This window comes from Phoca vitulina, unplaced genomic scaffold, assembly GCF_004348235.1.
Source record: "Phoca vitulina isolate PV1807 unplaced genomic scaffold, GSC_HSeal_1.0 scaffold31, whole genome shotgun sequence".
Classification (NCBI taxonomy): domain Eukaryota; kingdom Metazoa; phylum Chordata; class Mammalia; order Carnivora; family Phocidae; genus Phoca; species Phoca vitulina.
In genome coordinates this window covers 24689243-24712012 of record NW_022589734.1, presented here as the reverse complement: position 1 = coordinate 24712012, position 22770 = coordinate 24689243, and the positions used below count along the sequence as shown (strand labels likewise).

The 22770-nt window shown below is 44.0% G+C and overlaps 4 protein-coding genes and 1 pseudogene across 4 annotated transcripts in view; 4 read left to right on the top strand and 1 right to left on the bottom strand.

The window, feature by feature from the left end:
- On the top strand, positions 1 to 452 carry LOC116644857 (histone H2B type 1-B). The gene has a single exon (XM_032424709.1). It carries the CDS (start codon positions 42 to 44, stop codon positions 420 to 422), a length of 381 nt encoding a protein of 126 aa, XP_032280600.1. The 5' UTR covers positions 1 to 41; the 3' UTR covers positions 423 to 452.
- LOC116644850 (histone H2B type 1-A-like) overlaps positions 1 to 22770 on the bottom strand; it is a 383608-nt gene that overhangs the window by 135512 nt on the left and 225326 nt on the right. The window lies entirely within an intron of this gene.
- LOC116644848 (histone H2A type 1-B) lies at positions 10397 to 10919 on the top strand. The gene has a single exon (XM_032424701.1). The coding sequence runs from the start codon at positions 10430 to 10432 to the stop codon at positions 10820 to 10822; it is 393 nt and encodes a 130-aa protein (XP_032280592.1). The 5' UTR covers positions 10397 to 10429; the 3' UTR covers positions 10823 to 10919.
- LOC116644862 lies at positions 11791 to 12247 on the top strand (annotated as a pseudogene).
- On the top strand, positions 17256 to 17655 carry LOC116644860 (histone H4). Its single transcript, XM_032424712.1, has one exon. It carries the CDS (start codon positions 17300 to 17302, stop codon positions 17609 to 17611), a length of 312 nt encoding a protein of 103 aa, XP_032280603.1. The 5' UTR covers positions 17256 to 17299; the 3' UTR covers positions 17612 to 17655.

Below are 22770 nucleotides of genomic sequence, written 5' to 3'. Positions count from 1 at the left end.
GTGAATGCGATTAGCATTTCTACCGCTCCTAAGGAAAAGCCATGCCTGAGCCCTCCAAATCTGCTCCGGCCCCGAAAAAGGGCTCCAAGAAGGCCATCACTAAAGCGCAGAAGAAGGATGGCAAGAAGCGCAAGCGCAGCCGCAAGGAGAGCTACTCCATCTACGTGTACAAGGTGCTGAAGCAGGTGCACCCCGACACGGGCATCTCGTCCAAGGCCATGGGCATCATGAACTCGTTCGTCAACGACATCTTCGAGCGCATCGCGGGCGAGGCGTCCCGCCTGGCGCATTACAACAAGCGCTCGACCATCACGTCGCGGGAGATCCAGACGGCCGTGCGCCTGCTGCTGCCCGGGGAGCTGGCCAAGCACGCCGTGTCCGAGGGCACCAAGGCCGTCACCAAGTACACCAGCTCCAAGTGAGTGTGTCTTCCGAGGCACAGTCAAACCCAAAGGCTCTTTTCAGAGCCACCCACTTGATCGAAAGAGAGCTGTGACTACCACTTTCGTAGCGGTGTGTGAAAGTGCAAGTCCGGTACTATAGCTTGAGTCCTCAGGAATCTAACCGAAGGATGCTGGAGGCAATGCTGGAGCCGAGGAGGGATTTGAAAGGTAGCCTTGAAGCGAAACACAGTCCTGTGGTGTAATGCCCAAAAGGGCTAATTCACCTCTTTTTCAGCCCAGGTTCCGTTTTTCCCTAAGCCTCAGGACGCTTGTAAGTGTTCACTCTGCCCTTCCCAGTGTCCACGTTTCTAGAAGAAATAGGGATTTTCTTGCTGGGTAAAGAAGTGGTTAAAAATTTTCAGAATAGGGACCCTCAGGGGTAATTAATCCAGACTTGCCTTATTGGGAGGAGGAGCAGTTTTGGGCGGCGGAAAGAGCAAGTGAGGGCTTAAAGACCTGGACCCTAAATTCCCTGGCCTAAAGCATTGGATAAACAGTAAACAGTCGCCCGTGGTCCCCGTGGGCACCTCTGGGGTATACCTCAAGCTCTGCGCAGATTAAAGGAAATTAGTTGCGCATTAGAATTGTTTACCGATGGCAATAGCCTATCTAAAACCCTTTCAATTCTTGCGTCCCAGAAATCCGAGCTCCCATTTCCTGTTCTGAGTGTCTGGCTTTTCGGGAATGCCACTAGAAGGGCGGGAAGGATGGCCCTCCAGCTATAAGAAGGACAAAAGGTTTGAATTTCCCGCTCTTCCCAATCGCGCCACTTCACTGGCTGGCGGGGAAGGCCCGGGTCAGGAGAGGAAGATGTGCTGGTTTTTCTTGGTAAACCTTTTTCAAAGAACCCGGACTCCAAAAATAATCCCCAATAGACAGAAAATGGCCTTGGTTGAGGAAGAGGAGGTAATGGGTCAGGTCTAAATCCGGGGCTGGGGGAGGGGAGGAGAATGGGTAGGACTAAGCTGTTGACTGCCTACGAAAAAGAGGAAAACAGTATTTTTCATCTGTTTATGAGCATTTTATGTAGTTGACATACAACAGTGTCTTTGGATGAAGAGAGAAAATATACAGTAGAATTTCTTTAAAAGGACCCCTTTATAAAGAAAATTTAAATTGAAATGATCTTTTTCGCAGATCCCACATGTCAGCCAACCGCTCTATGAGTACTTCAGGTCTCAGCAACACAAAATATAGTTGTGAATGAGACCCCAGCCTCAAAAATTAATAATTATAAAAAGACATATTCTGCCCCCCCCCCCTTTTTAATTATCTAACTCAGGCAACAGTTTAAGAATCACTGACCCTTAATATTTCTTATCCTGTTCAAAATGGTCTGAGGTAGGGATTATTTTCTCCCCATCTTGTCCTTCAAAACTTTTGCCTGCCTGCTTGCTTTCTACCGTTCATCTCTCTCTCTCCTCTCTCTCCCTCCATGCTCCACTTCATTCCTAATATTTGATGCTTTACCTAAAACTTTACCCTTAATTGACAAGTTCAAACTAAACTTGGGTTTGTAAACTCAGACCTAGGCCTTTTTACCATCTGTACTGAATACCTGGCTGATCTCTAATAAGTACACAGAGAATTTAAAAAAATCAGATGCCTGGACTCTGTGGTAGACTCCCGATCTATAGTGGGGAGTGGTGAGAAAGCAGGAAAAAACTCATAAAATCTCTCCAGCTGCATCTGATGAGGCACCAATTTTGGACACAGCAAAGCCAGCAGGCAAGCCATCCAAGTGAAATTCTACAAGGGTTTATATACCCTCTTCCCTAATAAAATACCCACATTTCCTCCAGAGAGGCAGTTTCTGAGTAAAAAGGCAAATGAGGAAAAAAAAAAAAAAAAAAAGCCTGTATTACTTCCCTGATTCTCCTTGCAGCCACGGGAAGTTTTGCCTGCCTTCCTATCCAACAAAGATGAGCTGGAGACAGGAAGAGCTCAATCTGTCGGGGAGGGAAAGGGGAGCTGCTCTGGGCTAAGTTCTGGGTGCCAGGAAGAAGACAGAGGGGGGGTGGGGAGACTTTTAATTTGGAGGAAGGTTGAGAATTTGGAAAAGAGAAGAAAGATCCACAGACAGATAACAGGGCGTCCAGAAAGTGTTCATGATTCAGGAAATAGGGCACAGTTAGAAATGGGATGCCCTGGCCCTGCTTCCTGGCAGATGAGAGGACACAGACTTCTCAGTCCTGTCTTCAGCATCTCTCTGCAACATTTGATGTCTTTCTTCTTGGCTTTTCGTTTCCATTAAATAATATACACATTTAAGTCAGTTCTTTTTAACTTCCTTGCAAAATAATACCTGCCCGTTATTTTAAAATAACAACCACCACAAATAATTTCAAATAAACAAATGAAAATCAACTGTAATTCCATTATCCAGGACTTTTTTGCCATCAATCTTCTGGAAATTTTATTTTGTGCCAGTCTTTATGCATATAGATATATCAATGTCATGTGAGTTCGTACTTTCTCTTATCCTTTAAAATTTAATAGAGATCTTGTTGCCAGGTGAACAGGGAAACCCTGGGCCCTGGGGCCTCCACTCAGCCAGTTCCAAAGAGGTGATCAAAGGTTCTTGGTCTTGTCATAAGAAAGAATTCAAGGACAGACATGTAACACAGAGGACAAGGGACACAAGCGGGAAAGTTTATTAAAGTTAAAAGTATACCCTTGAGATATGAGAGAGAAGGAGCGGCCTCCCCCTGCTTTTTCTTCCTCACTTGCTCAGGGCTTTCCTGTCGTGGCGCCACCATCTTGGCCCTGTCTGGTGGGATCCGGCCTCTCGTGGATGCTGCCAGGACAGGCCTCTGACCTTCCCCACAGCTGGCCATGCCCGCCTCCTTGCTGGCCTCCAGGCATTCTGTTAGAACCTAGCCTATTCTAACAGTACCAGAAAGAGAGCTATTATTGTCAGGGATAACTTTTTTTTTTTTAAATCTGAAAAACTTACCTGCAAGGCAGGGCAAATATCTGATTAACCAAACATCTACTCTTACCTTCTTGTGAATTGCCAACTCTCCTCTGTAGCCCCAGGTCCTCACCCCATTCCTTAGCTCAGGATGGCATACAATCGTCAATTGCCTGACTGACTTTGAGTCTCATGTCTTTACGGGGCTCTCAGACATAAGAAATTATATTTGCTTTTCTCCTATTAATCTGCCTTGTGTCGAAATGTAATTATTAAACCAGCCAAAGAGCCTAGAGGGGAAGAAGGGAACATTTTTCCACCTCTACATTACCACTGCTGGTTTACAGATGTAAACAAGCCACTCGTTGAGTTCTATATATTTGCTAACTTTTTGTATAGTTGTTCTATCAATTGTTGAGAGGGGGTGTTGACCTGTCTACCTGTCTACCGATTACTCCTTGCAGTTCTACCAGTTTTCCTCACATATTTTGTAAGGCTGTTATTTGGTGCTTACACATTTATCAAGAATTGCTGGGTTTGGGGCACCTGGGTGGCTCAGTCGGTTAAGCACCTGTCTTCAGCTCAGGTCATGATCTCAGGGTCCTGGGATCGAGTCCTGAATCAGGCTCTCTGCTCAGCGGGTGGTCTGCTTCTTCCTCTGCCTGTCAGTCCCCCTGCTTGTGCTCTCTCCCTCTCTCTGTCAAATAAATAAATGAAATCTTAAGAAACAAAGCAAAACAAAACAAAAAAGAATGGCTTGGTTTTCTTATTAGATTGACCCTTTTTGTAATGTCCTTTTCTATCTCTGGTAATTTTCTTTGCTCTGGTTTACTTACTCGATACTGATACAGGCACCCTTGATTCCTTTTGTTGATATTTGCAGGGTTTTTCTTCCTCTACCCTATAATTTCAGCATGCGTGTATCGTTATATTTGAAGTGAGTTCCTGTAGACAATGAAGGGGAACATTATTTGCCACCCTAAAATATGCCTCCTTGGCATAAGGATTACCTAAACTGATTTTTTTTGTAAAGATTTATTTATTTATTTGACAGAGAGAGAGCACAAGTAGGCAGAGAGGTAGGCAGAGGGAGAGGGAGAAGCAGGCTCCCCGCAGAGCAGAGAGCCCGATGTGGGGCTCGATCCCAGGACTCTGGGATCATGACCTGAGCAAAAGGCAGATGCTTAACCAACTGAGCCACCCAGACACCCCTGATTTTTGTCTTTTTTAAATAGCAGACATTAAAAAAGCTTTGAAAACCTAGTAGAAGTTAGCCTTTTGTAAGAGAAATTTACAGTTACAAGGGAAATCTGCATTTGCAAGAGTGTTTCCCTCTCTGTGCCAGGAAGGATGACTAAACCTGTAGGAACCCATTGGAGAAGGCAAAACCTTCAATCTGCCTAACAACCATAGCCTTGTTTACGGTGCTTTGCCTGGTAACCTCCCAAAATGGGCCTCCCCACCCTCCACCCTGAACATCTTTTGCCTCTAGCTGGAGCTGGTGTTTAAGGTGGTGGCCTGGGCCATCTGAGGCGTTACGCAGTGTTTCCTGGCTCTCCCCCTTGTATACAGGCGGGACAGATTTTATTAAACTTCTGGGGTTTTTTGTTTTTCGTTTTTTTTAAAAGCTCTGTTTCCTCCTGTTAATCTGTCTTGTATTACTGGTGGTGGGGGTGGTGGTGGTGGTGGGGGTTCAGCTAACAATCTAGAAGGATAGAGGGAAAATTATTTTTCCTCCCTACAACAGCATCCATTTGGAGCATGTACTTTTATCCACTCAGCCGATCTCTATTTTTTAATGGACGTATTTAGACCATGTACATTTAATGCAATTATTGACATTGATGGCGTTCAGAGCATACTACCCCAAAAGATGGCACTTTGACATACTGAATATCTTAAGCTAACGCTAGAGGCGTCTGGGAAAACAGCAAACCAAGGTTACTTTGACCTCCTCTCCCTCACCCCTCTTCCCTAAAGGCAGGATTAGAAAAACATCACCAGAAACAGGGAATTTAGGGCTGAGAAGACTCTATGAACAAACCTTGTTACTTTTTCACCATTTACTCCATTGCCCAAACCCCCTTGTCTTTTCAGTCCTTTAGAAATCTACTTCGTTGCCTAAAGTTATAAAAGCTTCCTGCTTTGGTCACTTCTTTAGGTCTTCATTTTTTTAGGAAGGCTCCCAAGTACATGTAAAAATTCCAGTAAAATTTGTACGCTTTTCTCCTGCTAGTTTATCTTTGTCAGTTTAATTATCACACCCAGCCAGGGACTCTAAAAGGGTTTAGGAAAAATTTTTCTTCCATACATGTTAGGCCTTAAGTTTGCCATTTTACTTTTTGTTTTCTGGTGGGTTTTTTTGTTTGTTTTTAATTTTTCCCTCACTGTTGTTCGTTTCTCTGTTTTCTAATTCAGACTTTCCTGTGGGCTGCTTGAATATTTTCTTGAGACAATTTAAATTTGAATCATCTGTTGTCTTTGGATAGTTTTTAGTGGTTGCTCTAGATATTACAGACACATAACATCACGGTCCACTGGTATCTATGTTACTAGTTCACCTTTACAAAGCTTGCCTCCTTTTAAGTCTTTTTACCCTCTCTTGTTTATAATTATCTGAAATATTTCCTCTATATACATCGAGAACCACATCAGATAATATAAGAAATTCAGCTTCTAAACATAATTTAGAAAACTCAAGAGAACTGTATTTACCCATATTTCTTTCTTTACTTTCTTCCTTCCTAATGTTCCAAAAATCTTATATAATTTCCATTCTTTTTCAAGAACTTCCTTTTGCCATTCTTCTCTGGAGTGACATGCTAGCAACAAATTCCACTTTACTTCATCTGAGAATGTCTTTATTTCCCCCCCGATTCCTAAAGGACATGAAATTCAGAGTGACAGTACCAGTTCCCTTCTTTTAGCTCTTAAAAAATGTGACATTGCCTTTTGGTATGTGGTTTCTGATGAGAAATCTGCTGTCACTTGAATTGATTTTTGCCTTTTATGTAGATTTTATTTCTCTCACTGCTTTCAAGATTTTTTTTGTTTAGTTTTTAGTTTGCATAGGTTAGATTATGATGTGTCTTATGGCAAGAATGTGTTTGGGTTTATTCTACTTGGGGGTTTGTGTAGCTTCTGAGATCTGTAGGTTTACATCTTTTGTCAATTTTAGGAATTCTTGGGCATTATTTCTCCAAATACTTTTCCAATACCACCCTCTTTTCTCCTCTCCTTTTGATTCTCTAAAGACATGAATGTTAGGTCTTTTGTCATTGTCCCACGTGTCTCTGATGATGATTTTTCTCCCCAGTCTATTCTGTCTCTGTTGTTCAAATTGGGTAATTTCTATTTTTCTATCTTCAGATTCACTGATTTTTTTCCCTCCGTCTTCTCCATTCTGCTGTTGAGCCCATCCATGGAGCTTTTTATTTCAGTTGTTGTATTTTTTCAGTTCTAAAATCTGAATTTGGTTCTTCTTTACATCTTTTACCTTTTTTCCAGAGGTTTTCCAGTCTTTCATTTGTTTCAAGTGTGTCTGTAATTGCTCACTGAAGTATTTTTTATGATGGCTGCTTTAAAATCCTGGGTGGATGATTCCCACATGCTGAGAGGGGAGAAGCGCCTCATCATTGCTGAGTAAGTGAAGTCCAGGATCCCCATGTGGCCTCTGTGGAAACCCTATGCCTAGGGAGATGGGGAGGCAGATGCACAATTTTTTCCATGGTGTTTCGTTGGAGTACAGTGCTTATTTCCTAAGTTTTCTACTTTCTAGGTCGACCCTTGGTCTTTTGGCTAGAGATGCCAGGTTTTTCTTGTTTTGTGTCTTTATTGTTGCTGTTGTTTGTTTGCTCTCCTTGCCATTTCTAGATTGCCAAGTTCTTCAGCTTGAATGTACTCAAACCCAGACTCTTCCAAATGCTTCTACTTGTAGGGGAGGAACAACTTCTCTCTACACTCACAGGGTCTCCAACTGGGTCTAAGAATTCAACTGACATAGAGTAATGGGAAAAAACCTACAAGTTTTAATTATTACTTTTTGTTTACATGCACATGGAAGTTTTTGAAGGAAAAATGAAGATCCAAAGAAGCAGTTAGAATTTAATGCTTATATACTGTGTCAGACAAAGAACAGGTGTGGGACAACATGACAGGCAAAGGGGCTGGGGCTGGGGTAGTTAACTGGGTGAAGAGACTAGGAAGATTAAGGGTTAGTTTAGCAGTGTTTGTACAGATTTCTCTTAGCCTCAATTTCCCGTCCATGGTGAGAAGAATGACTCTTTCTTTCTGGTATAGGGAGGACACCTTTCACATGGGAATTTCAACCCCTGCTTTTAAGGAAAAAAAGGTAAAAAATGAGATTGTCCTCGCAGCTGTTCTTATGCAAGTCCTTTAACTCCAACTAGTCAATATACCAGAGCAGCATATTTGGGGAGGGCATGTTCTGGACTCCTTCAACAATAACCTCAAGGCCAGTTAGATTTTCTCAAGTGAGTTCAAGTCACATTACACTTTTTTGATTGAGCAAGGAAAAGATATTTACTTTCTTTCATTGCTTATATAAACCCATATGCGTCCTGCTCCTGGCGGAACAGGGGTTACTGGGGACAGCTACTCTTCTCATATTTTTATGGAAGAATTTACCCCCCTCATCTTCCTCCCCAATATCTGCCCTCCACATTATTCTTCAGAGTCAAATGCCTAGATCTTGCTGATTTTGAAAACTTGCTAATAGGATTTCATTAAGTTGTTCTACTCATAGCAGAGGCCAAGTGTTTGTCGATCTGTCTGACGTAGTGACCTAGATAACGGGAAGACTTATTTTCATCTGTGACTCAGTGGAGTACAGATTTGTGATGTTGTGACTGCAGTCCAGTTTCTACTCTGGGTTTTTGAAACAGGCCTTAATCTTGCCTTCTATTTTACCTAGCTCTGTACATACCCACTGCTCCATCCAAAGTGACCTACAGTGTATTCAGGAAATTAGAACACTTCTATCTTCTGGCCCTTAGCTTCTGACGTTCCCTTGGCTTTGGATGCATGTGGCCTTTTATTGAAGCATTTATTCTTCTTGTTTGGCTAACTTCGTCCCCTCTTTCAGGTTTGAGCTCAAATGATACCGTCTTGGTGACGCTTTCCCTGACCATCCCTGTATCTATGCCCGTTTCCTACCTTTTGTCCAAACCACTCATCACCAAAAAATGCACTGTGCACTTTTACTATGTACTTAGCTTATTGTGTGCTTCCCCACACTAGAAGAGCTTCACCACAAGGGTACGAACAGGTTGTTATCTGCTTTTTTCACTGCCGCATTCCATGTACCTGGAACACTGGCATGTAGCAGGGATTCAGTAAGTATACGTTGACTGAATGCTGGATGCTCATCTCCCACACACACTCTCTTCCCCTTCTAACCCACAGTGATTACTCTTCTCCTCCATGTGGTCTTATATTACTTATTATTTAAACCTTCTTTTTGGGATGCAGATTATGCTCTACTATTTAGTCTTCAGATATACAATTCTTCCCTTTTCAAGAGTATCAATTCTTCGAGGCAGGATTTGAGATATCTTTTTATATCTCCATCTGGGGTCTGGCAAAGACACTGAGCCAGTGGTTATTATCAGTGTTGTTGATAGTGAAGATAACGATGAAAATAAAAAGGAGGTTGAATATTCTTAAGAGAAAAAGTCAAAAGAGGCAGAAGACTTAAGAGAAGGCAAAAAAGAAACAGAAGATGAGCATCTTTACTCTCCTGCCAGGTTCCCTGGATCAAAGGATGGTTCTCCGACAGATTTGGCTTATGAGTAGATTTTCTCACACATAGGCTCTTGTTCCTTTTACCATCCTGTTTGGGAGTCCGGAGACCTTTAGGCTTGAGCCTGAAAAAATTCCTGAAATAATTATTCACCTCCATCTGGGCCCCATTTAGTTCTCTCTCATGGACTATAAAAGGAAAAACGGCATTTCTCCTGGCAATCTCTCTTGATGACGGAGAAATTTCCTGAACCAACTAGAATCCTTTGTGTTGTAGCCAAATGAGAAAAGAGAGAGAGAAGGCAGGAGAATTGGGAATGGCACTGGGAATGATGACTTACCCAGTCAGGAGTTTGGAGTCCTTGTCTCATTAACTCAGCGTGAGCCTGCACAAGGTCAAACAATCTCAGTCTCTAAGTTTTTCAGTCTCTAAGGTGAACACAGTACTCTACATACCTTGAGGGTGGTTCCCGTAAGGCCTCATATGTAAGATAAAGTCTGAAGCAGAAAATTTGCTGTCCTAGGTCAGGGGCTGTATGGTCCAGGTCTTGCCTTCAGTTTTCATTGTTCAGATAATTTAAGATTTGGGCTCTGACAGAGAATTATTATTATTATTTTTTTAAGATTTATGTATTTATTTGAGAGCAAGCAAGCGAGGGGTGGGGAGGGCAGAGGGAGAGAGAACCTTAAACCGACTCCGCCCTAAGAGCAGAGGCCCACGCTGGGGCTCCCTGGGGCTCAGTCCCCCAACCCTGAGATCAGGTCCAGAGCCTAAACCGAGTCCCATGCTTAACCCACTGCGCCAGCCAGGTTTCCCCATAGAATCATTTTGTCCCTTTTCTTTCTTTTCTGTTTTAAGGTTCAAAGCGTTAACGCAACTGCTGGAATAGACAGACTTCTTTAAATGTTATTTATTTAGCAATTTTTCTGTTTCTTCCTTTCCACAATCAGTCACAATCCTGGAAAAGGAAAAACGGCCAAAAGACAGCAATGAGGACAATCACTTCTGCTTCTGACTGCATTTTGAAATAGTATTATTTGAAAGAACCAAATTGACTCATTTATTAGTATTAAAATAAAAGCTCTTCAGGCCTCATTACACTAGAGCATGCAAAAACCTTCCGCTAGGTGGAGGGCGTGTATGCAAATGAGGGATGCTGATTCTGCTTTCCCATTGGTTACTTGAAAATAGCCAATGGGAGGCTTGCAAAGAGCCTACCTCCCGTTAGTATAAATACTTCTCTTGCGCTCACTCTGGCTTTATATTGCTTGCGTTTTCTTCTGGAGGCGTTTGCTTTCTACACCGTCACTCATGTCAGGTCGCGGCAAACAAGGCGGCAAGGCCCGCGCCAAGGCCAAGACGCGCTCGTCGCGGGCCGGCCTGCAGTTCCCGGTGGGCCGCGTGCACCGCCTGCTCCGCAAGGGCAACTATTCGGAGCGGGTGGGCGCCGGCGCGCCCGTGTACCTGGCGGCCGTGCTGGAGTACCTGACGGCCGAGATCCTGGAGCTGGCGGGCAACGCGGCGCGCGACAACAAGAAGACGCGCATCATCCCGCGCCACCTGCAGCTGGCCATCCGCAACGACGAGGAGCTCAACAAGCTGCTGGGCCGCGTGACCATCGCGCAGGGCGGCGTCCTGCCCAACATCCAGGCCGTGCTGCTGCCCAAGAAGACCGAGAGCCACCACAAGGCCAAGGGAAAGTAAAATGCTGACCGTTTTTCCTTACGTGGGTTTTTCCTAATCAAGAGTTAACCTAACAACTTGCAAAGGCTCTTTTAAGAGCCACCCACTTTTTCTTTTGAAAGAGCTGTCCTGCTTTGAACTATTAACGAGCGTTTAAGAACAAAAGGTGAAATGTCACAATTAACCCTCAGAAAGCTTTACCACCCCCCTTATAAAAAGTCAGTAATACTAGCTTTGAGGTAAAAGCCACACGTGGGTTTAGTGTACTTGGCTAACTATTGACCGTGTTTGGCCATATGAGATGGGCTACTTTCTAGTCAGGCAGAAAGGGCTATATTCTACAGATCAAGTTTGAAAGTTTATCGCAAGGACAGCTTCACGTTTTGGAAAATGAAAATAGTGAAAGGCGCTGGGATTTTAAGTTCTTTAACTTTTTATGTTAAAGATTATGGTAAAGAATACCCACATTCTCCACCTAGATCCAAGTTGATGAAAATGTTGCACATTTGCTGAAGCAATTGAGAGTAAATTACAGGTCCTTGATAATTCATGCTTGCGAATAAAGACCATTTTCCTAGTTCACAATATTTGTGCCACACCCAAGAAAATTTTGAATTTCACTTTAGATGCAGCCCATTTGTTTATTTCCCTAAACACCTGCAAATTATCTTGAGGATTTCTCTTTTAAAAAAGATCCATTGGAAATTCCTATGTTGCTTTGCGTCGTTACCGTACATTTCAAAATGTCCTGAAGCTCTCGGTGCAAGATTTTTGTACACCGTTAATATGAGAAGGGAAAGGGTAAATAAATGACGTCAGAGTAGCTACAGTGAAGGGCGGGGTTTAGGATTCATTCACCAATCTGAAAGCAACTCTTAATCCGGGCACCCCCTCACGGAGCTGGGCCAATCCGGGGAGGGCGCGGGAATTTTTGAATATTCTTGGGCCCAATGGTTGTTGGTCTGGCTGTATAAAAGCAGGAGGGCTGTTTGCCTTTCACCGGCTTCGGGGAAGACACTCTCAGCTCGCTTTTGAGATGGCCCGCACGAAGCAGACGGCCCGCAAGTCGACCGGCGGCAAGGCCCCGCGCAAGCAGCTGGCCACCAAGGCGGCCCGCAAGAGCGCGCCGGCCACCGGCGGCGTGAAGAAGCCGCACCGCTACCGGCCCGGCACGGTGGCCCTGCGCGAGATCCGGCGCTACCAGAAGTCCACCGAGCTGCTGATCCGCAAGCTGCCGTTCCAGCGGCTGGTGCGCGAGATCGCGCAGGACTTCAAGACCGACCTGCGCTTCCAGAGCTCGGCCGTCATGGCCCTGCAGGAGGCGTGCGAGGCCTACCTGGTGGGGCTCTTCGAGGACACCAACCTGTGCGCCATCCACGCCAAGCGCGTCACCATCTGCCCAAGGACATCCAGCTGGCGCGCCGCATCCGCGGGGAGAGGGCGTAGATGTGATTTCCTGCTTCCGTGCCGACTTTCAATCCAAAGGCTCTTTTCAGAGCCACCCAATTAGTTCAAACAAAAGTGGCTGTGATCCTTTCGGTACTCTAGGACTGTGATCCCTGACCATGCAAAGTTGGGAATCCGTGCTAACCCTGGTCATTGGGATATTTTACGACGGAATGATCAGGTTCAACAATGGAATAGCAGCAGACTTACCAATGAATTTTCCCAGATGAGCAAGAGTAGCTTGACAGTAACTAGCCATTTTAAAAGGTAGCAGAAACATGGACTTTTCTTTGTTTGGATCCTGTTATGATCTTCACATTTTAAGCAATTGCCCGTAATTTTCACCTCTAAGAACACAACCTAAGTTATTCATTACTGATTCGGAATCAAAGTTTGAAATGAGTATAAATATTCCCGGTTTTTTAGTAGTTTAAGAAGTTTCCTCACTCCAATATAGTTTTCTTATAACATTTCTTCATCTTTTTAATTTTTTTTTAAAATAACTTGAAGTTTCAGCTGAAGTAAGAATCCAACTGCTTGTGCATTTCTTTATAGCTAGCTACCCATTCTTAATAATTGTTTAGCAGTTGATCAGGCATAATTAGTCAAGTCCCTTTATTGCTTAATATGTTATTTCTTATTTGTGGCCCTGCTTGTGATTGGTTGCATGGCTTTATTTCTTCTAGGGCTAGGCAATAATTTTTTCACGATTCTTGGCTGTAGTTTCTATTCAAGTTTAGAAGTCATAATTATTTTTCTTTTGTTGATCTTGCTCTCTGGAGTTGCTGATTCAGTACTGGAAGGAAGATGATCCACATAAAAATAGTGGCTGATTCTTGAAGAAAAATAACATTTGCTTTAAAATTTAATTTCCATATTTCACCCAATATTTTTTCAGAAAACAATTACTTTAAAAATTATATAGCATTTACACTAGGGCGCCTGGGTGGCTCAGTCGGTTAAGCGTCTGCCTTCGGCTCAGGTCATGATCCCGGGGTCCTGGGATTGAGTCCCGCATCGGACTCCTTGCTCTGCGGGGAGCCTGCTTCTCCCTCTCCTCCCCACTTGTGCTCTCTCTCACTATCTCTGTTTCTCTCTCTCAAATAAATAAATAAAATATAAAAAAAAAAATTAAAAAAGAAATTATATAGCATTTACACTATACTTACAAACTGCCTTTAACAGAACAATACAGTATGCCGTAGAACATGACAGCAGCAAATTCCAAAGGCTTTGTGTGTTTTGTTTTCCACACCTTAGGTCTTAATATCTAAAATTTTGGGCCTCCGTCTAAGATGTGAGTTGATGTACCATATTAAATCATGCGGACAACTCAACAAGAAACATAAAACACAGAAGATTAAACTTGAATTGTGTGGTTTACTTGGATTTATTTACATTCCAGGATTTTAATAAAGCAACTTTTGCTTTACAACATATTTGCATTCTTAAAAATGGTAAGGTTGGACATTTCTGTGTATGTGTGTATGTCACTCTGTTGTACTTTTAACATTTCATTTTTCCAGACTCTCATACGTACCACTCTGGCCCAGACCTTTGCTACCCATATAAAGGGTCTGTCAGAGGCACCCAATGCCCTTGGCTTGAACCAGGGTGACTGCTCTCCAGCTCGGTCCCAGCTGAAGTCCAAGTATCTTGGTTTTTCTTATAGCTGTGCTGGCTCTTACGTTCAGTGTTTGGCTTTTCCCCCGAATATTTTATGTAGCTGTTAGAAAAAGGGTGTCTTAGGTACAGGGCCTGAGAGAATAGCTTTAACAAAAGCAAAAGTACCCACTGCTGTCTGAGGGTTAAATGGCCAGGGGACAGTGGCTCAGACCGTGCTCCTGCCCCACCAGCTGCCCCCCCCTTTCCCAGCCAAGGATCAAGGATTTGGCTTTAAGTCTTCATTTACTTGAGTTCCTCAACCGAAAAATTGCCCAGTCTCTAGGAAAGTAAGGTTCGAACCACCTTAGAATTCATACCTTGTGAATCTTTCTCCAGGAGCCTCTGGAAGCAGGCAGCACAGAACAGCAGTTGGATGACAGACGGCCGTGCTCCAGTTCAGTTTTACTGCTTATCGTGACCTTTTACACAAACCGATTTCTCCATCATCAGAAAAACGGGGGTGATACTACCCACCTCAGAACTGTTATTGGGATACTATGAGTTGATTTTTGGACACAGAGCATTGTATAAATGCTATGAATTATCCTGAGCTGTGTATTATTTTCCCTTATATTCTAAGATTTTTTTTAAATTGAAATAAAAATGCAAACTTTAACTTCTAAACTTCCTTTTCATTTGGCATTACTTTGTTGCTCAGTTTGGAAATGAAACTTCAGCAGGTATTTGAAAACCAAAGAATGGAAGAAATTCGCATTTGTAAAAGAAAATTTACTGAACATATTGGACCACAGGTTGTGCCAGCATTTTAATATCAAAGCATTAAGCCTTTATTACTTTATATTAGTGGCGTGACTAGGGTCATGCTGGAGAAAAAAAGGGGTGTTTCACGTACAGATTGTATCTTTTAAACGGTTGTTGCAAGGTCCTCGGTCACACAGAGTTTTCCTCTCCCAGGCACCACGAAGTGATATTACCACACAGGCTAAAGTTTACAGCTAATGCTGTTGGTGTCTAGAACCACACTTTTGGTTTGTTACAGACTTCCAGAAAAGAGGAGGAAGCCAAGGTCAGGGTGCATTTTTCAGACTAAGAAATTTAGTAGTAGCACTTCCAGTCATCCCAGAAGTGACTTACTAATCAATGAGTGTTTTAGGGAGACTTAACACAACAGTGGGAAGTCAGTTTAGAGATGTGAACTGCATTCCAGCCTTGGCTGCAGGACACAGTCCGTGCACCCTGGGAGAGGGCACAAAGGAATATTTTTCAGACAACCATATTTAACATGTCACGTATGAACAGAGTCTGTCAATCAATAGATGAATGGCTAAAGAATATATGCTATATAGAGTTGACCCTTGAACAATGCAGGTTTGAACTGCACGAGCCCATTTATTTATAGATTTTTTTCAATAAATATGATATGCTACTGTAAATGTTTTTCTCTTCCTTATGATTTTCTTGATAATATTTTCTTTTCTCTAGTTTGCTTTATAATAAGAATACAGCATATAATACATATGACGTACAAAATATGTGTTAACAGACTTTATGTCATCAGTAAGGCTTCTAATTAACAGTACGGTATTGGTAGTTTTGAGGGGGGGATTCAAAAGTTATATGCGGATTTTCAACTGTGTAGCAGCCAGTACCCCAACCCCTGAGTTTTTCAAGGGTCAACTGTATATACAATGGAATATTAGCATAAAAAAAGGATGAAATCTTATTATTCATATGGATGGACTTAGAGGGTATATGCTAAATGAACTAAGTTAGACAGAGAAAGTCAAACACCATATGATTTCACGTAATATGTGCAATCTAAAAAAACAAAAGAGAGACAAATACAGAGAACAACTTAGTAGTTGTGGGGGTGGGGGGTAAGAAACAAAATAGGTGAAGGAGATTAAGAGATACAAACTTCCAGTTATACAATAAATAATTCACAGGGATGCAAAGTACAGCATAGGGAATATAATCATATTATAATGACTTTGTATGGTAACAGATGGTAGGTAACACATCATGATGAGCATTTCATAATGTGTAAAACCGTCAATTCCCTATGTTGTACACCTAAAACTAGGATAATATTGTTATGTCAGCTATACTTCAATTGAAGACAAAACCAAAAAACCAGAAATCATCAATGTCTTGTATTTTATTAAATGTGATTTAAAACAAACAACAACAACAACAACAAAAACTTTCACTATTATATATGTATCTGTGTTGTCTACATTGTATTCAGAGTAAAAGCTTGAAAATGAGAGTTCAGGGCAATCTTCCAACTCCAGACAGATTCTTTAAGTAATAATACCAGCCAAAATCCAGGCACACTTATGTAGGACTTCTTTGTGCCAATCTCTGTTCTAGGCCTTTGCTTACATTAGTTAATTTAAATCTTCACAAAAGCTACATGAGCAGTATCCTCACTCCACCTTTACAGATGAAGAAAACTAAGGCAGGGTTACAAGGTCACACAGCTGTAAAAGAGGGAAAATAACTTTCCCCTACCCTTCTGAGTTCTTAGCTGAGAACCCTGTAATAAAAGATTAATTAGAAAAACAAACAGCAGTTTAATAACATGTATACGTCCTGTATACGTGAGAGATACTCTGAAGAAGTGAGTAAAACTCCCTGGAAAGGCCCAAGCCACCGCCTTAAATACCGTCTTCCGCTGAAAGATGTTGATGTGGGAGGAGAGCGCACAGGGAGCCGGGTATCGGTTACCAGGAAAAGGTAAACAAGGCTGTGATGCAGAATTAAGTTCGGGCCTTCTCCATGGACAAAATTGATTTAATCATCATTTAATCATCCTTCTCTTTCTGGTACTGAGAGGGAGACACTTACAGATTGAGATCTCCTTTATAAATGTAACATGTCCCTTAAGAAAGAGAGTTCTACTCTGATTTTAGAGATTCTTCCTGCGTCTGGTATTTCTTAAAAATAATCTGCTCAAAAATAGTCTTTATGCCAAAGAGGCACATTTTGGGGTGGCATATTCTGCTACCCTTCATACCAAAGTGGCCCATTTTGAGACGGTTTGTCCTGGACTCCTACACTCCTCTTTTGGGGTGGCATCTTAGGGTTCCCTTCCCAGCTAACAATCATTCCCTTCTGAATGAGAAACGACAGCACCTCGTTGTAAACTAGAAGCCCCTACTCACGTTCTCATAGGAAGAGAGCCGCAGATACAAATACCAACGGGCTCAGGGAAATGCAGAGCTTCCGCGGGAAACCGCCCTGCCCCCCGCCCCAGTCATTGGAGCTCCGCCCAAAGGGGGCGGAGCCCGGGGTGGGGCAGCGGGGCCGCGGTTCCCGCCCGCGCTTCCAGTTCTCAACGAGGTCCGACCTCTGCTTATAATTAGTCCTGCCGGACGAGCCCGGCCACAGCTGTGTCTAAGTCGCACAGAGCTTACAACAATCATGTCCGGCCGCGGCAAGGGCGGGAAGGGCCTGGGCAAGGGCGGCGCCAAGCGCCACCGCAAGGTGCTGCGCGACAACATCCAGGGCATCACCAAGCCCGCCATCCGGCGGCTGGCCCGGCGCGGCGGCGTCAAGCGCATCTCCGGCCTCATCTACGAGGAGACCCGCGGGGTGCTCAAGGTGTTCCTGGAGAACGTGATCCGGGACGCCGTCACCTACACGGAGCACGCCAAGCGCAAGACGGTCACGGCCATGGACGTGGTCTACGCGCTCAAGCGCCAGGGCCGCACCCTCTACGGCTTCGGGGGCTAAAAGCCTCGTTTTCGTTTGCTCTCCAAAGTTCTCTAAAGGCCCTTTTCAGGGCCGCCCATCTTTTCTCCAAAAGGGCTGTACGCGTTTTGTGTCTGGGTTTTGTTGGGTTGAAGGAGCTTTTACATTGTTAATACTTACGCTTTTGTCGTAAACGTAAGCCTGACAGCACCGCGACCGCCGGATGCTCGCTCAGCCAATGAGCGGGCTGCACAGCGCGCGGCGCGGCTTTCGCGCCAATCGGCAGTAGGGGCCTTCTGAGAAGGCCAATGGGGAGGCGCCGGGCCTCCCGCGGGAGGAGCGGGCCTGACCGCCGCCGCTCTTCCCGCAAGGGCCCTGCCTGCCGCTTCCCGCCTGTGGAGAAAGTGAGTACAAGCCACGCTCCTTGCCAGGAGGCGCTCGGCTGGCGCCAGTGCTTGCGTTGCCGCCCAGCTCGTTCGCCTAGGAGGGTTCGGGTCGGTAAATAACGTGTATTTGCGGGGGCCCGCTGCCCGCCTCCCAGGAAGCCCGGTGGGCCAAACTGTACTGCGGGGAGAGACGCTGAACGTCCGGTCCCGGGTGTGCTCTCAGCGGTGTCAGCACAGGAGCAGGCCCTGGCCTCCCGTCCCCGCCGCCGCCGCCGGAGCCCTGCAGTGGGAGCCTGGGAGGCTGCAGCCGGGGGCTCGGGTTGCACGGTGCCTCGGCATTGCCGTTGTCGGGCTCGCGCTCCCGCCGCCCCGAAGCCCCTGGCCAAGCAGGGCTCGGAGTAGACGGATGGGGTCTGTTCGGATTCAGGCCTCGGGTTGCTCGGAAGCCTGCGGCCTCTGGCGGGGCCCAACCTGCACGACTTGGAGGAGCGCCCTCCTTGGAGACAGCTGGCTCTCTGGCGACCGTCTTGCACCCTCCGCCCAGCTCCTCTCCCTCTTTCTTCTGCGTCCTGCAAATTGTAAGGTTTGGGGGTTTTGAATGAAGCTTTCACACATGGTCACAAATGTGACCCCTCATGTTTTGAGGGGCGCCTGGGTGGCTCAGTGGGTTGTGTCTGCCTTCGGCTCCCGTCGGGCTCTGCTCAGCTGGAGCCCGCTTCTCCCTCTGCCTGCAGCTCCCTCTGCTCTCTGTCAGGCAAAATTAATAAACAAAACAAAAAAACTAAGTGTTTTGAAGTATGTCCTCAAGTTACTAAATCAGACAACTGAATAGCATCTTTGATTTAATGCTTGAATATATTGATGGCTGCCTAAGAGAGCAAGTTACTCTGCTAACGTCTCTCTGACACAAGAAGATACTGAATAGGCAGTTGGAAAAGATTCTCGAGTTCAAGTGAGAGGTCTGGTTTGGTTTAGAGGAAAATTGGGGAATCACCAACCTATAAATGGTGAGTCTGGATCAGATCAGTAAGAATTTAAACACCACTATTGCAATTCATTGTAATAATAAACAAATGTAAATAATGTAGAATAATTATAATACATACTATAATATGTATTATACATAATATATAATATAGTATATATTCTATGTAATATATAATATAAAAATAATAAGTAGAAATGTGAATAGTAGGAATGTAAATTGTCACTAGAAGGGAACTGGGTATTATCTATATCCATGAAATCGTGTCTTACTTCAGGCTGCTATAATGAAAATGCCATAGACTGTGGCTTAAACAACAAACTGATTTCTCAGGGCTGGGAGTCCAAGATCAAGGTACTGGCAGATTCAGACAGGACAGTTTCAGACAGGATTTGGTGTCTGGTGAGACCCCAGTGTCTGGTTCATAGACTTGCCTTGCTGTGTCCTCACATGGCAGAGGGAAGGGCCGGAGAGCTTCCTGAAGTCTCTTATGTCTAAAGGGCATTAATTCCATTCATGAGTGCTCCATCCTCATGGCCTAATCACTACTCCTAATACCATCATATAGGGGATTAAAATTTCAATATATGAATTTGTGAGGGATACAAACAGTCCATAACAAATGGAATGCTGTACAGCCCTATTAAAGAATAGAGAAACTCTATTCCAGCATGTGCTCTAGAGTACCTGTGGCTCACTTCTTGGGCCCCTTCTCTGTTCTTGGTCTCACTATTGATATGTTCTGTGTTCTGTGAAATGGTTTATGCTCAACAGGAAAACGCCATGGCCTAGCCCTAAGTGTCAGGTCAGGTTGTAGTGACATTGCCTATGATTATGTCAACTTCTGTATGTTTCTCAATCCCAATGGCTGTTTTTAGGAGGGAGTTTTTAATCACCCCTATACTTTCATCAGTTTCCTTCCACCCACCTCAAGCTTCATAATGAAGCTTGCCACATATCCAACTGCATTTTTGACATATCTACTCGAGTATCTAATGGACATCTCAAACTTGACTTGTCCAAATTTGATATCTTAACACATAAACACACCAAATCTGTTCTTCCTCCAGTATTCCCCACCTCAATAAATGGAGGCTTCCAGGGGCTCAGCTCAGAAACCTTGCAGTCCTGTTTGAGCTCTTTCTCTTACAACTTTCATCCAACCCAGTCAGCTCTATGTTACAAATCAATCAGAGCACCTTTCACTACATTCTGTGCTACTTACTCCTGGACAAGCCACAATCACCTTTTGTCCAGATGACCATAATGGCTCCTAACTAGTCTTTGTTTTCACTTTTGATAGCTTGTTTTTTTTCTCAACCCAGCAACAAGAGTGATTATTTCAAAAGATGTCATGTCCACCCTCAGAACATTCCAATGGTTTTCCACCTTCATAATAAAAGCCAGTGTCTTTATCCCAGCCTACAAGGAGGGTAGCCAAAAATTCCAGTTTGCCTGAGTTTGAGGGGTCTCTGGGAATGTGGGACTTTCAGTGCTAAAACTTGGAGAAAGTCTCAGGCAAACAGGATGTTTGTCACCCTACCTAGATGGCTTTACATGCTCTGGGCCCTGGCCACCCTCTGATCTCATTTGCTATCACATTTCTTTGTCTTCACTGACTTTTTTTCTGTTTGTGGAACAGACCAAACATGTTCCAGTTTCAGAGCCCTTGTGCTTATTTTTCTGTCTTCCTAGAAGTATCTTATCCTGGTATAGGGGAGGATTTTACTTCTGCCCTCTTAGGGTTTTTTTGGCAGGCCTAAGAATTAAATTGACATAAAACAGGTTAACAGGAGAAAAGCATACAATTCATTTTACATTTATGTAAATACATATATATTTATATATATAGATATTGGGGTACACCAATGTGTTTTCCATGACAAAGTTACCCTCATAAGGAAATGAAGACCCAAAGAAGCAGTTAGAGTTGAACACTTATATACTGAGTTGGACAAAGAGTGGTAAGCTGAAAACACAAAAAGGCAAGGGGGCTGGGGCTTGGGTAGTGAATTGTGGAAGATAAGGGTTAGTTTACAAGGTTTGTTTGTACAGATTTCTCCTGGCCTCAACTCCTCACCCAAGGTGAGAAAAATGTTATTTTCCTTGTCATGTAAGGATGACATCTATTTTTTTTTTTTTTTTTTTTTATTTGACAGAGAGAGAGACAGCTAGAGAGGGAACACAAGCAGGGGGAGTGGGAGAGGGAACACAAGCAGGGGGAGTGGGAGAGGGAACACAAGCAGGGGGAGTGGGAGAGGGAGAAGCAGGCTTCCCGCGGAGCAGGGAGCCCGATGCGGGGCTCGATGCCAGGACCCTGGGATCATGACCTGAGCCGAAGGCAGACGCTTAACAACTGAGCCACCCAGGCACCCCAGGATGACATCTTCTATATGGGGAATTTCTCACCTGCTTTCAGGAATAAAAAGGAGAGGTCACTGTGCCTTCCAGCACCTGTTGTTTTTTCAAGGTGCCTTTAATCTTTATGTCAGAGGCGGTTTTTGTGTGGCATATTCTACTACCTGTCCCTGGATGGCTGCAGGCTTCATTTCATTCAGGCCTTTGCCCAAACACCTTCTTATGAAAGAGAACTTTCCTGACCACCCTATGTAAAATAATCACCACTTTCTACTCATTCTTTAAAATAACATATGCATCCCCACGTGTATCAATATATGTCTGATTGTTGTTCTGTCTCCCCCAACTACAATACAATTCTTTGAGAGCAGGGACTTTATTTTGTCCCTGAAGTGTCCCTAGCACCTAGAACAGGGCTGACAGCTAATAGGTAGTCTAGGAAGGTTTGTTGTGTGGGGAGAGGAAAAGTATTTTTCCTTCTACCTTTCTAAATTCTTGACTGAGAACTCCCTGTAATAAAAAGATAGATTAACAGGAGAAAATCCAATTTAATTATATACATAAGTACAGGAGTCCCACAAAGATATAAGGTTCAAGGAAGTGAACAGAGCAGGAAGCTTTTATATCTGTTAGACAAAGAAATAATACCTTTCTAAAGACGTGAAAAGACAAAGCACTTTGGGCTAGAAGTAGTAAATGGTAAAGAAGTGACAAGGTTTATTCATAAGGCCTTCTCAGCCCTGAGTTCCTCATCTCTGGTGGTAAGGATGTCTTTCTTCCTCCTGGTACAGGAGGGTACATTTCACATAAAAGATTTATCTTCTGCTTTCAGGGAAAAAGAAGAAGTGGGGGGTGACGTGGGGTGGAGGGGATGTCAGGGTGATTTTCCTGCTTCTGAAGCTTAAACTCCTTGAGTTTAACATATTTAATATACCAAGGTGGCATAGTAGGAGATAGCATGTCCCGAACCCCATCAGTTGAATGAACGCACACATGAATTTTCTACACGAGACCCTAGGCCCACCAGAGTGCTGCCACAGTAGAGTTGATGCTCTACTATTCCCTGACTTACCACTGCCTGAATCAATCAGTGTGGCAGTTTGTCCTCTAGATCTGAGGAATGATGCCGAATGGCAAATCAGGCAGCATGATCTTTGTTCTGAACAAGGCCTTCGTGAGTGTTAGGACTGAGGAAGGCTCAGAGGCTTTCCCCCAGGGCAGTGAGCACGACTAAAATGGGTATAGTACTATCTACAAGGCTATGAATAAAGAAGCCAGACCAACCATCACAGAAGCTAGTCACGTCTATTGTTGTAGCAACTACCCCTCTCCTCCCATATAGAAAATCTGTATTCACACACCTCTCTACATATACTCTGCATCCAGGACAGGGAATTCTGTCTGATTTGCTCACAGATGTACCCCAGTGCCTACAAGAGTATCTGGCACATTACCTGAGGTCAGTAAATATC